Below are 12548 nucleotides of genomic sequence, written 5' to 3' on the forward strand. Positions count from 1 at the left end.
CCAAAGGAGAAAGTCCATCTTTCCCTGTCCCTACCCCTCCCCCAGACGGGACCGGACAGGGGATTCTTTCAGGGGTGGATGGCCCTGTTGTGCCTCTCGTGGCTGCAGAGGACACGGCAGGAGCCCTGGGCACACACTCGTCGGAGCTGGAGTTTGGAGGGGCTCCTGCGGACAGAGAACCCAGCTACGAAAAGCCAGAATCCAGCTCTGCCTCGGGCTCCTTGAAGGAGCTCAGAAATTTGTTGACGGTGACCATTGAAGTGCCAGTGGAATCGGCCTCCCTCGAGATTGAGAAAGATACGAATGAAGAGACCCTTGCTCCCCAAGAAATTGAAACAGTAGAGGCAACAACCCAAATCGACACAGAGGCCGATCAAGCAGCTGCCTCCAGTCAGGACAGCTGTGAAGGCGGTGAAATCAGTGAGAGGGAGGCCCGCTCTTCCCCTCGGGAGGCTGAGGCGGAGGCCGGCAGGGAGGAGTTGGGGGGGTTCCTGGGGGCTCAGCTGGCCTGCGAAGGGCTTACCCAGGGTGCCAGCAGCCCTGGCCCCCCAGAGCAGCAAGCAGAGGCTGGGGAGTCCCCTGAGAAGGAGCTCACAGGGGGGGCTTCCAGACTGGATGCCCAGGAAGGAGGAGGGGCTGAGGCCATTGTGGAGGTTGAGGACAGGCCAGAAGAAGATTGCATTTCCAGGGCTCACCCCACCTGCCCCAGTGAGAGCCAGGGTTCTGTGGAAGAAACCCTGGGAGGGAGCAGCAACATGGCCCAGGCTACTGCCAGTGTGGATACAGAAGAGGTTAAGGCTGCTGGTGTTCACGAGTGCCAGTGGGTGGTGGAGAATGCTCCAAACTTCGATCTGCTAGGTTCACAAGATGGAGGGGAGAGTACCCCAGGGCAGCCCTCGGAAGAGTGAAAGGGACAATTTGGCATAAGTATTTCTTTGCACAAACTCAGCCAAAGGTTCATAGTTATGGGTATGCTTAGGGGTTGCACGCAAGTTGTTACCAAAAAAAAAGAAAAGAAAAGAAAAAAAGAGAAGTACTTCCTTAATGTGTGTAATGAAACCAGAGGAAATGCACACAGGGCATGCGCACTGAGGCAGACCTTTGTGGACTTGAACTGTTCTACCGTGAATTACCGCTCTAGCATTTTAATAGGAAGTGTTTGGGGTGAGAGGCAGCTGCGCATGTCTAAGGGAGGTGTTCCAGCAAAGATGAAGAAGACAGTAGGAGCATAATTTCCAATACACTGCACGTTTTCCTCTAATGTGCTTGAAGCTTTTTAATTTTTGGTAAGAATGCAAATGTATATTGTAAATCTAGCTTCACCATCCATTAGGGCAACTTCACTGTCTCTGAAGGACTCGGCATTCGTCTATAGTCAGACCGCAGGGAAGGGTTGGTGGTGAACACTGGTCACCCGGCTGTGGGCAGCCCCGCAGCCCCTGAGAGATTATGCCTGAGAGAACCCAGAGGAAGCTGAGCGCAAACGGAGGAAGGTTGTGGTCTGTGGGGCTGTCTGAGCCTGGTACTAATTCTGCTATCAATTTCTTGTTAATTAATCATGTTGCTTCTTATTAATTAATCACCTTTTGGGGAAATTCAGATGAGGCAAGAAAATTTCCTTGGCATGTTTAAGCTTGAAAGAATTCCAAATTAGCCTTAGGCTGTGCACTGGGGCCTTAGCTAATTGTTGAGCATAAAAGACTACCAGTTAAACAAGCATTATTCCAACAGCTGCTGTATGCCTCGCACTGTGCTAGGCATAGTAACAACAGCAACGACAACAACAACAACAAGAAAAGAGAAGGTGCTTTGGCATAAATTAAAAGACCTACAGGAATTTAAAGAAAAAAATACGCCAATTTTCAAACCATGACAACTTTGTCTATCCATTGAAACAGTCCTGATTCATTCCCAGAAGGGGAATAAAGTGAATAAATGGGGACGGAAGGAAGGAAGGAAGGAAGGAAGGAAGGAAGGAAGGAAAGAAAGATGGGAAGATGAAAAGCCAAGATGGACATCATCAAGTTCCAGTCAAGTTCTAAAGATGTCACCAAAAGTGGAAATCATTTGTTTGGTCATTCAGCAAGTTAACTGGGTCCCTGTGATGTCCCAGGTGCTAGAGATACTACAGTGAAAAAGACTCCGTTCCTCTCCTGGAACTTACACTTTCATGGAAATAGACACAGATATATCTTCGCAATGGATCATGACCTAGAAATGTTAATGTTAAGAAACTTACTTGCAGAAGATTAAAAAGCTGTATTTTATTATCCTTCCAAAAAATACCATATCATTTCCTAAAAGCTTCAGTCCCAGGTAGTACCTCTTGACATTTCCGTCCACAAATTTTAATATTAGATCCCAACATACTGTCCTAAAAGCTTGTTTTGATCATCACCAGCAAGTTTATATCAGTTGTTTAGAGAATTTGTCCCACAGTTTAACTCTCTTACCAGGAATTAAAATCTTTCTCTGTCCAACTCCCCATGAAGAATTTTTAGGTGATAAAGAATGAATAATAATCAGTATCATTATTGACTCATATTGAATCATTTTAATTTCTCTTAGAGTGTTTAGATCTTCACATCTATGAGGGGTCTCCTTAGAGAGAAGAAGGTAGAGGCCACTCCCCGCGTCCCTGCAGTCCCCAGTGCTCACTCATATCATTGCATTGAGCACAGAGTGTTGAGCACAGAGCACTGAAATTGTGTTTACTTCCCATCTCTTCTGGGGCCTCACTCTTCAAGGACAGGAACTGGGGTTTATTACTCATATGTGCTTCCTGCTGGAGATACACAGCCTCGGATAATGGCTCCCTGCCTTCTCAAGTCCCTTTTATATCCCTAGAGCCTCGCACAAGAACTGGCAGGTGTTGAGCTGTTCAAGGCATGTAAGACCCGAATACCCGCCACGCTGCTGTGCTGGGGCTATTTGGGGCCTGCTGCCAGGCAGGGAGAGATTTTTTAATTGGGCTTTCTGCCCTTGGGGAGCCTTCCCTTAGGTCAAGTCCAAAGTCCAAGAGGCAGACAGCCAGATGGTCAGACGCACTGCCCAGTAAGGCTCAGAGCCAACGGAGTAGTGCTGAGCCCCACCAAGGACTGCCCTTCTCTCCAAGAGAATGTCAGCGAGCAAGGAGGTCCTAGCCCTGCTCGAGCCCATGCTGGAGCTTCCCAGCTTACTTCCTTTGCTCACCTCAGGGCTTCTTGGACTCCTTGGAAAATTAAGAAATTTTTCCAACCCTAAAAGAAAGTACATGTGCATTGGATGGGTGGCTATCAGTGCCCTCCCTTTACCCATCTTGTAGGCCAGAGGGTACTGGGCACAACGTGGTAGGACATACTTGAGAACAAAAGAATTTTTCTGTACATATTTCACAAAAGACAAGTTCACTAGACTAAGCGGGATTATTGTTCCATCTGAAGATGGAACAGGAAACTAAAGTTCATTAAAAATATTCCTTATTCATTTTAACACGTTGAATGGAGTCACTTCATATTACTATGAGCTTGTCTTGTTTTTGATAGACTGTAATCATTGCTTTAGTGGTTTCCAGGTTAGAGCAAGGTTATTGTCATTTAAATAAGCAGCATGCAGAAGTGTCTGCAGGCTGCTCTGGGGAATCTCTCCCAGCAAATCCACTAGTAACACAGAAAACCTCAGGACATGGTTTTTGGGGAAAACTCCATGACTTTAAAGGAGTTATGTTACTATTGACCTTTTACAAAGAGAATATTTGCCTGGAAAAAAAATTAGCTTGTCATTTTTTTTTTCCCTTTACAGCTTAGAGTGGAGACAGTGGTGCCTTGAATTATGCAGAGAAAAGTCTCAAAAAAAAAAAAAAAAAAAAGTCTTTTGGAAACCACAAGGCTAAGATTGCAGTCTGTCCAAAAGCTTTTATAAAGAGGCTGAGCGTGAAGAACAGCAGGTCTCTTGGCCTGACCTTCTACGTTTCATTGCAAAGATGCTCGAGTTTGGTTTTGTCACCCTCCCCACTGGAGTCCTGACTTTCAAGGGTTTCACAGCTCTGCCAGATGAGGGATTTTCATTCTTTATAAAAAGTGCTAAATGCTATATGCTACATAGCAATTTTAATCTGGGGAAGGGAAGGACATCACTGACTAAAACAACACAGGTTCACTAGGTAGAAAAGTTCGCTACATGTGTCTTCGTACTTTACTAGAAGTAAGCGCGTTTGGGGACTTGCCTTCTGAAGTCGGAACTTCAAGAAAAAAATCTACACTGTGGATGGGTTTTTCTGGTCACTATATAAAGCAAATAGACTTAAAGCACTTTGTAACCACATATTTACTCTGCCAAGTGCCTATATTCCAATAAAATGTTCATCCTTGAAGAGTTGTCCAAATGTCATATTCATTTAGAATGGGAGTGGTTTCATCTTTTAAGCCAACGTCATACTTGAGCTGGGAGGAACAGCCCTCATATGGAAAGGTGAGTCACCGTTGCTGCACTGTGGAACTTTAAATTTTCTGTTGTCAGAAGGGAGTCCACAGAGAAGTCACTTAATGTCAGATGTAATTATGCTTTGAAAATTATGCTTGTTTCTCTAGGAATTGGCATACGTCTATAATAACGGGCAATTACTCCTGACGTAATTGAACTACTTTTCAAACAAGTTTATCTTCAATGGATAACATTAAGCAAAACGTTCCTTCTTTCTATAATCATAAATAAAATGATATTTACTCACCAACATCCACAGTTACTCATTCCTCCATGAATTTATTCATTCAAAAGAAAAAATGACTGTGTGTCTATTATCTGCAGGCCCTCTAGTGGGTACTGGAGAAGCAGAGGTGAACAGGGTGGTTATGGTCCCTGACATCAGCAAACTCAAATTATGGTAGACATGGCCAGGGAGAGTCCAGAATGGGTATTTTGCTTCCTTATTTGACTTGTCTATAACAGTTTTAACTCGATGTATGCCGACAGCTCCAGCCAGGAAAGGAAGAAACATTGGAGAAATCAAGTCTAGCAGGGATGGGGACACTGGGTGTGGCAAAGACTTTACCACTCCCTCTATAGCAAACTTACCGCTCCTTCCATAGCAAACCCCCAATATGCAAGAATCATTCCCAGAGTGGCTCCTCCAGAACTTCTCTTTAGGGCCAAGGATCAGATTGGAGTTGGGGGTTCCGATTCCAACTGGAGCTTCCATTGATTTGAAATTTTTTCTTAGATTGTATGTTTATTTGGTGTGGTTTGGGTGGAACTAATGGACATCTTGGGAGGAGTCAACTAAATAAAGCTCTTCTGTCAGCCATGCTTGGAGCACTCCTGCTTGAACACCTCTCGACCGTTGCCATAGTCTTCCCCTTTCCAAGATCTTCTGACCCTCCTTTCTCAATCTGGCCAATTTCCACTTTTCCTGTAAGAGTCCGGACAAGTCTGGACATACCCCTCTCCCTCCCCCATAACACTTTGCTGATGGGGCGCCTGGGTGGCTCAGTCCGTGAAGTGTCTGCCTTCAGCTCAGGTCATGATCCTGGGGCCCTGGGATCGAGTCCCACATCAGGCTCCCTGCCCAGTGAGGAGTCTGCTTCTCCCTCCCCCTCTCTCTCTCTGTGCTCTCTCGCTCTACTGCAGCCATCTACCATCTCTGTGGCACCCTGTCTTCAATCTTTGTGTCCCTAACGGAGTATACACCCTTGTGTACAGAAAGCTCTGAATAAATGTTGAACGAATGAATAAATATCACCAATCCCAGAAGTAGGAGACAAGTGGAGAGGTGGCTGATGATTGCCTGGCACAGTGCAATGGTCTGTGAGGCTGGTGACTACTCACCCTCAGCTTACTGAGACAGTTCTGTTTTCATGATGGAATTTCATCACATGTCTGTGCACCCCTGTCCCTCTGGGAGAGAGCTTCGGAGCCACGTCACCCCCACATCAAGCTAGCTAGTATGAACCACTCCTAGTTTTCAGAAAAGCAGCCTCCACTGGTTTTTCCTGAGGTCCCTATGAGGTCAACAAGGTAAAATTTAAGAAGTTTACCCTTGAATTCCACCCAAATCTATGAGACATGAGAAAATGCCCAAGAAATTCGTGGAGAGCATCGGCCTTCTGGCGATCCTTCCTCTTGGGATTGGGCAAGGAGCAGGAAAGAGGCTGTGGTCCTTGCTTTTAGGGAACGGGGTCCAGTGGGGAAGACAGAGAAGCAAGTGGTGGTTCTGCAGGCAGAGGAGGTAGTGTTCTGGCAGCACAAAGGAAGCAAACTAAAGACTCTGCTCAAGAAATTTCACATTTGGTTTTGAACCTATTGAGCCTGCCCTTTATGTCCAGCCTCCTTCACGTCTTCTCTGTTATGGACTTAAATCCAAACTCTAGCTGCCTACAGATACCCTGAAGAACATTTGTATCAACACCTCTGTATACCAACACCTTCACACTCTTTTCAGGAATCTTGCATCCTTTCTGGATGTTGATCCAGACCTTCTGCAGATCCATTGTGGTTTAATTCACGGAATCCAAATTTATGGACTAATTTCCCCCTCTGGTCTCTATACAAAGGGACTCATACATGTAGTGGTGAGGCCTCTCTTTATTTTAGCAATTCTAAGTGGAACTGTTGGGGTAGGGAAGTGGGTTTATGTGTTGGGGAATTCCTCCAAATTACTGAAGTGATTTTGAAGCTAAGGGGCAGCTTTTGGTGATGATACTTAACCAACCCCCTTTCCCCCTGTCCTCCAGATTCTACTCAGCTTCCTGAATCATGTGGGGGACAGTTTTTTGGTACATTGGTTTGAGGGAGATCATGTGGGGAAAAAGGAAGGTATTTTCATTTCTATCTGTCAGAGGCTTCAAGTTTTGAACCCTTCAATTTTTGATTCAGGTCTTAGGATAAACGATGTTTTCCATGCAACATCAGGATTCATTTACGGAGTAATGCTAGGCCCTGGGAACAGAGTGGCAGGGCCCTCCCCCCACTGCATTCAGACTCTGGGTTATCTTTTCTGCACTGAAAATTTCTGTTACTCAACTTAAGGGAAATATTCTTAAACATAAATGAGGCTCTCCACCTTTCAGATCACATTGTAGGATTCTTCATTAGGTTTGCTTATAAACTTGATTTACTTTCGTTGAGGTCCTTTATGAGAAAATTGCGTGGCTGTCAACTTATTGTGTGAATTTGGGCTAATTATTTAACCTTTATAAGAACCAGTTTGTGAAATGGGAACAACGGTACCCATCACAAGGTTATGACAAAGATTAAAAGAGATCATGTGTAATTTAAGCCCAGATGAATAAAACGAGACTCAGAGAAGTTAAGCAACTTCCTGGATATTACACAGCTAATAACTAGTTGAACCAGGTGCATCATTTAGCAATTGCTACAAAGCAAAACCATTCCCAAACTCAGTGGCTTAAAACAGTAACCATTTATTGCTCAGAAGACTGCAAGCCAGGCATCAGGTAGACAGTTCTTCTGATCTTGGCTGGCTTTCTCAACATGTTTGGGGGCTGGCTGTATGTCAGTCTAGCCTAGTGGTGTTTGGGACAACGGGGCTCTAATCCATGTGGTCTCTCTCCCTTCAGTAGGCTGGTTGGGGCTTATACACGTGGTGCAAGCAAGGTTGAGAGAGAGAGGGAAGGAGGGAGGAAGAGGAGAAGAGAGAGAGAGAGAAAGGAAAGAGAGAAGAAGGAGGAAGAGGGGGTGGAGGAGGAGAAACAAAAGCTTCTTGAGACCTGGGCTCAGAACTGGTGCAACATCCCTTCTGCCTTACTCTACTGACCAAAGCAAGTCACAAGACTGGCCAAGATTCAACAGATGGGAAGAGCTGCAGAGTCACATTGCATTGGGCATGAATCCAGGGAAGCTGTTAACTGGGGCCATCAATGCAATCAGCTGACCTCACCAGGATTCAAATGTACTATGAACAAAACCCATACTCTTGCCTCTGTACTGTGTTAACAGTGTTAACACTGTGTTACTGTGTTAAACACACAGACAACACTGATTCCGTCACATACTTCCCCAACGTCCATGTGCTGCTCTAGCCCCACTCACCATTTGGTGAACAAAACATGATCACTCCCAACTCAAATCCTTTCATCTATCTAAGAATCTTGATTCTTGCTTGGTTTTGAAAATGAATCTTCCATTGAAAAATATTTTTTAAAACTAAGAAGAAAGGTCTAAAAGGGATTTTTCTCCCTATCTTAGCAGCAGAATCCACATTGTTTATATTCTGTTTTGATCAACTATAACAAGGTCAGTGGTCATGATCAACATGTTAATTATCTCAAGGTGAGTGAGAAAATTTGACTTGTGACAAAGTATACAACCTCAGAAAAACAAACACAATTTTCTGCAACAAACGTGCCAGTAATGGAACAGTCTTCTATAGCAAACAATCATAGTCTTCAGAAAACGTTACAGTCCTTGGGAGGTAATTATAAACACACACCCACTCCACTCAACGCTTTGAGGGAAAGTTCTTTTGCCTTCTCAAAAGTAAAACAAAATGAAACAAAAAATGTTAAATTAGCTAGAAACTCTATTCCCTGCCACCAAACAAATAAGGATAAATCTTACTTAACACATTTATCCCATCTTAATTCCTTGTAACTCTAAGGTAACTGATCTATAAATATTCCTAACCCCTCTCCTTTTGCTATTAAAATATGATCCTCAGGATATAACATTTTTCAAAGAACTTGTATCAGATTTTGCCCTTCCAGTTTTCTTGCTAGAAACTTGTCTTTTAAAATTTTAAATACAAGGTTTTGGGGCTTACAACAATTTCACTCTAACCTTGTGGTATACCATCTCATCAAGACTGTTCTTTCTTTTCCTGTGTATCCAACACATAGGACCACATCATTCCGCTCCTACCATCAGTTTTAAGCCTTCTTTCTCTGAATTCTTTTGGCTATTATGTTAACGTTGATGTTGGCACTTCATTACACACCACCAAGAAACTTTTAATGATTTCCCAAGTGTTTTGACTCATAACTTTTGGAGGAGAGTTTTCCCTACATGTCTAGATACTCAGTATACTCATGGAATCATAGACTGTTAGGGTTGAAGATACCCTGGTGTTCACCCTGTGCAAATGTATCCATAGCACCTGAATTTTCCCCTTTAAAACTTTCCAGCTAAGTGGACATCCACTGTGGTTGGGGAGCTCACTATCTCCTAAAGATTATTCCATTTTCAGGTAACTCTGATGGTTAAAGAGCAAATATTTTACTCTTTCATTCTCCACTTTTCCTCCACCAATGTCATCAACTATAATTTCTGTCCCATGGAGCCCATTCTTTCTATCAGGGCCATATACAATATTCTAAGCTCTTTCCCACAGGACAGATTTCAAATCTCCAAACAACTGATATCCTTTCCCAGAATAAATATCCCCAAATCTTCTCTCTCTCTCTTTTTTTTAATGTGACATGGCTTTTAAATTTTACTCGTTTTTTGTTGTGGTATAATTAACATATATTTGTTGCAGGTGTACAACATATTGATTCAACACTTCTATACATCACTCAATGTTTACATGATAAGTATGGTCACTATCCGTCACCAAACAATGTTACCACAATATTATTAACTATATTTAAATTTTTAATTAATTAGCTGGAGTGTTGCTTGTAACCAAGAAACTGGACTGATAGAATAGTCATTAAAATTATGTTCGGGACCAGATACTTACCAACACGATCTAACACTCCATCATAAATACGGTAGCTTAGACCATTTGGAAATGTGACTTGTGCCTGGGGGTGACTTTGTACCATGAGCACATGTAGAGCCTACATAGCTCAGCTAATAAAGCAGATTTAGTTGCCTTTTAAACTGCAAGAAGGAAGTTTCTCCTCCTCCTTTCTCCTCTCAACTCAAGGAGGAGAGAACTGTCCATTCCCTCTGCAGGTCTCCAAACTCAGAGCTGCGATGAACTTCAAGACACCAAGAAGAGCCATTTAAGTCTTTCTGCTGAGCTATTTTATTTTCAACATATATGGGTGTACCAACCTGGGAAAGAATTGTTTACAAATACTTTGCAATAATGTGGAGAACGCTTAGCCATGGTTTTAAATTAGAAGAAAAATCTCAAGAAGATTAAATATATATGCATAGGCAAAAAAGTCCGGAAGAAATTTTGCAGAAATGGAAACAGTGGCTTGGACTGAGGAGATTTTACATGTTTATTATTGTCTTTTGTATCCTCCACCTTGCCCACCCCCCCGGCCAGGTTCTACACTGAAGATGTATTACTGTCAAAATCAGAAAAATGTGAATGTTTAAAAATATTTTTAAATTTTAATTTAAATTGGTCAAAAGGATCCTCTGTTTTTCTAGAATCCCATAAGTTAAGGGATGTTTCAGGTGCATTTACTCCTATCCGTAGGTCCATTAACAACAGTGTATAATTGGGAATGATATATAAACAAAAGGGAAAATGTCACTAGAAACCTTTGCCAAGTTAAAATTAGCCCCTAAAGTAACCATTTGATGAGTACTGTTCTGAAGGGCTCCACTGCTTCTTCGAAGTTCTGATCTCACCTCAAATTTTCCTCCCCATAATCCCTATGTTGATGCCCTGGCATCGGCCAGACCACCTTGCCGGCACTTTCTTCCCACCACGGAGGGCCAGACACGTGAGCACAGCGAGATCTAATGGCTGCCTAGTGGGGAGTTCGGAACATCTACGTTCTATTTTCAGTCACAAAGTACTGAGGAATCCCCCCAAGAGGTCTAACGTGAAAGACAACTGAATTTATTTAAGCCCATTACTGCTTGCTTGATAGGCCTTAAGAAATTCCAAATACGAAAGAGATCACACTCATTAAAACACAACATGACGCTCTGTGAAAAACACACATATGGTTATTATTTGAAGTCTGAAAAGCCTGAATATCCTTTGATGTGTAAACGTGTCCTTTTTGATTCTCGGAAAAATAGTGGTTTCTAGATCAAAACCACAGATGGAAACTCTCTCAGTGGGTAAAAATCACCTGAAGATACAGTTGATAGACTCCATTAAGGGGATGAGATTAAATACATGAACACAAAACATTTAAACACATCTACATGAACAAGACAATCTCATAATTACTCTTCAAAATGTAGTAAGCCCATAAAAATGGGGGAAGACCCTCCTTTAAATATTTTTTCACTCCTAGTTATACAATAGTCATCATGAAAGTAGTAATTTTGTTCCACTTATTTAAAACTGGTGACCCTTTATAAACTATACACAGCTGTCATCAAGAATCTATTTGGGGGGCACCTGGGTGGCTCAGTCGGCTAATCATCTGCCTTCGGCTCAGGTCACGATCCCAGGGTCCTGGGATTGAGCCCCGCATTGGGCTCCCTGCTCAATGGGGAGTCTGCTTCTCCCTCTGCCTCTCTCCCCAGCTTGTGCTCTCTCTCTCTCTCACAGACTCTCTCTCTCTCAAGTAAATAAATAAAATCTTAAAAAAAAAAAAGAATCTATTTAGGAAAAATATTAGTTCAGAATCAGCAGGGTTATAGTAAAAATCCTTGAGAACAGGGATTATGCACTAAATTTTATGGTTACCTCTAACTAACTAAACTACTGCTGAGATGTTATCGATGAAATTAATTGTGAAATTGTAAAATTCATTTTCTTCTCTGTTATTTACATGGACCCTTAACTCCCATCCTTAGGCCTTTAGTTTAGATTTGTTTTACAGTACTTTTCTCTCTGTATTTATATGTATACACACACACACACACTTTTTAAGTTTATTTATTTATTTTTTTAGTGATTCCTACACCCAGCGTGGGGCTTGAACCCATGACCCAGAGATCAAGAGTCACACGCACTTCTGAATGAGCCAGTCAGGTGTCCTTCTTTCTGTATCTGAGATGCACCAATATGTTAGTTACTAAGTGCTAATGTTCCTGTCTCAGTCAATGTTATTTGGAGGCAGGTAACAAAACCCTACTCAAACTTTTTGCTTGGGCAAAAAGAGACTTTACAAGTCATACAAGTTCCTCCTGGAAACCAAAGAACCCAAAATTCATCGGGAGATCATTGCTCCGGCTTTCTCCATCTCTGAGGCCACCTGGTCTCCCATTTTTGCTTCTCTTGGCACATCTGCTGCATTCTCATCAATTTGCAGTGTAGCCTTCTCTACGTTTCCGTACACAGCAGGGACTGTCACTGTCTCATAGCCCTGAGTTTCCTTATCCCCCACTTCTAGGAACAAGCAAAGATCCCTGGTTCAAATCAGCATAGCTGGGGAGTGAGGTCACATAGAACACAGCCAGCCCAGTGCTTTCTAAATTTATTTGAACACAGAACATTATCCACCCACAGTCTCTGACTTTGGGGAAGGATGTTGCGGGGCACACCTGTTCACATCCTCCAAAACAGAATCCCTCAAGATGTGAGTTTGGGATCTTCTAACTGAATTTACAATTTTTATATTGGGCGTGAGCAAACTTAGCCCAAAGGAGACAAAATAACTTGCTTAAATTACCAAAATATGATTTAGGGCTGACATGTTACTCATCCCTTCAGTCCAACCTGGACACCAAGAAAAAGTATAATGGTGACC

The 12548-nt window shown here is 42.8% G+C and overlaps 1 protein-coding gene across 1 annotated transcript in view; it reads left to right on the plus strand.

The window, feature by feature from the left end:
- Positions 1–4351, plus strand: part of LOC117803423 (protein Niban 1-like) — a 7515-nt gene extending 3164 nt beyond the window's left edge. The window contains exon 2 of the mRNA XM_034666807.1: positions 19–4351. Within this exon, the coding sequence (XP_034522698.1) occupies positions 19–908 (890 nt within the window). The 3' untranslated portion in view covers positions 909–4351. The remainder of the gene's footprint in view (positions 1–18) is intronic.
- The last annotated feature ends 8197 nt before the right edge of the window (positions 4352–12548 follow it).

The sequence above is a fragment of the Ailuropoda melanoleuca genome, chromosome 8, assembly GCF_002007445.2.
Source record: "Ailuropoda melanoleuca isolate Jingjing chromosome 8, ASM200744v2, whole genome shotgun sequence".
Classification (NCBI taxonomy): domain Eukaryota; kingdom Metazoa; phylum Chordata; class Mammalia; order Carnivora; family Ursidae; genus Ailuropoda; species Ailuropoda melanoleuca.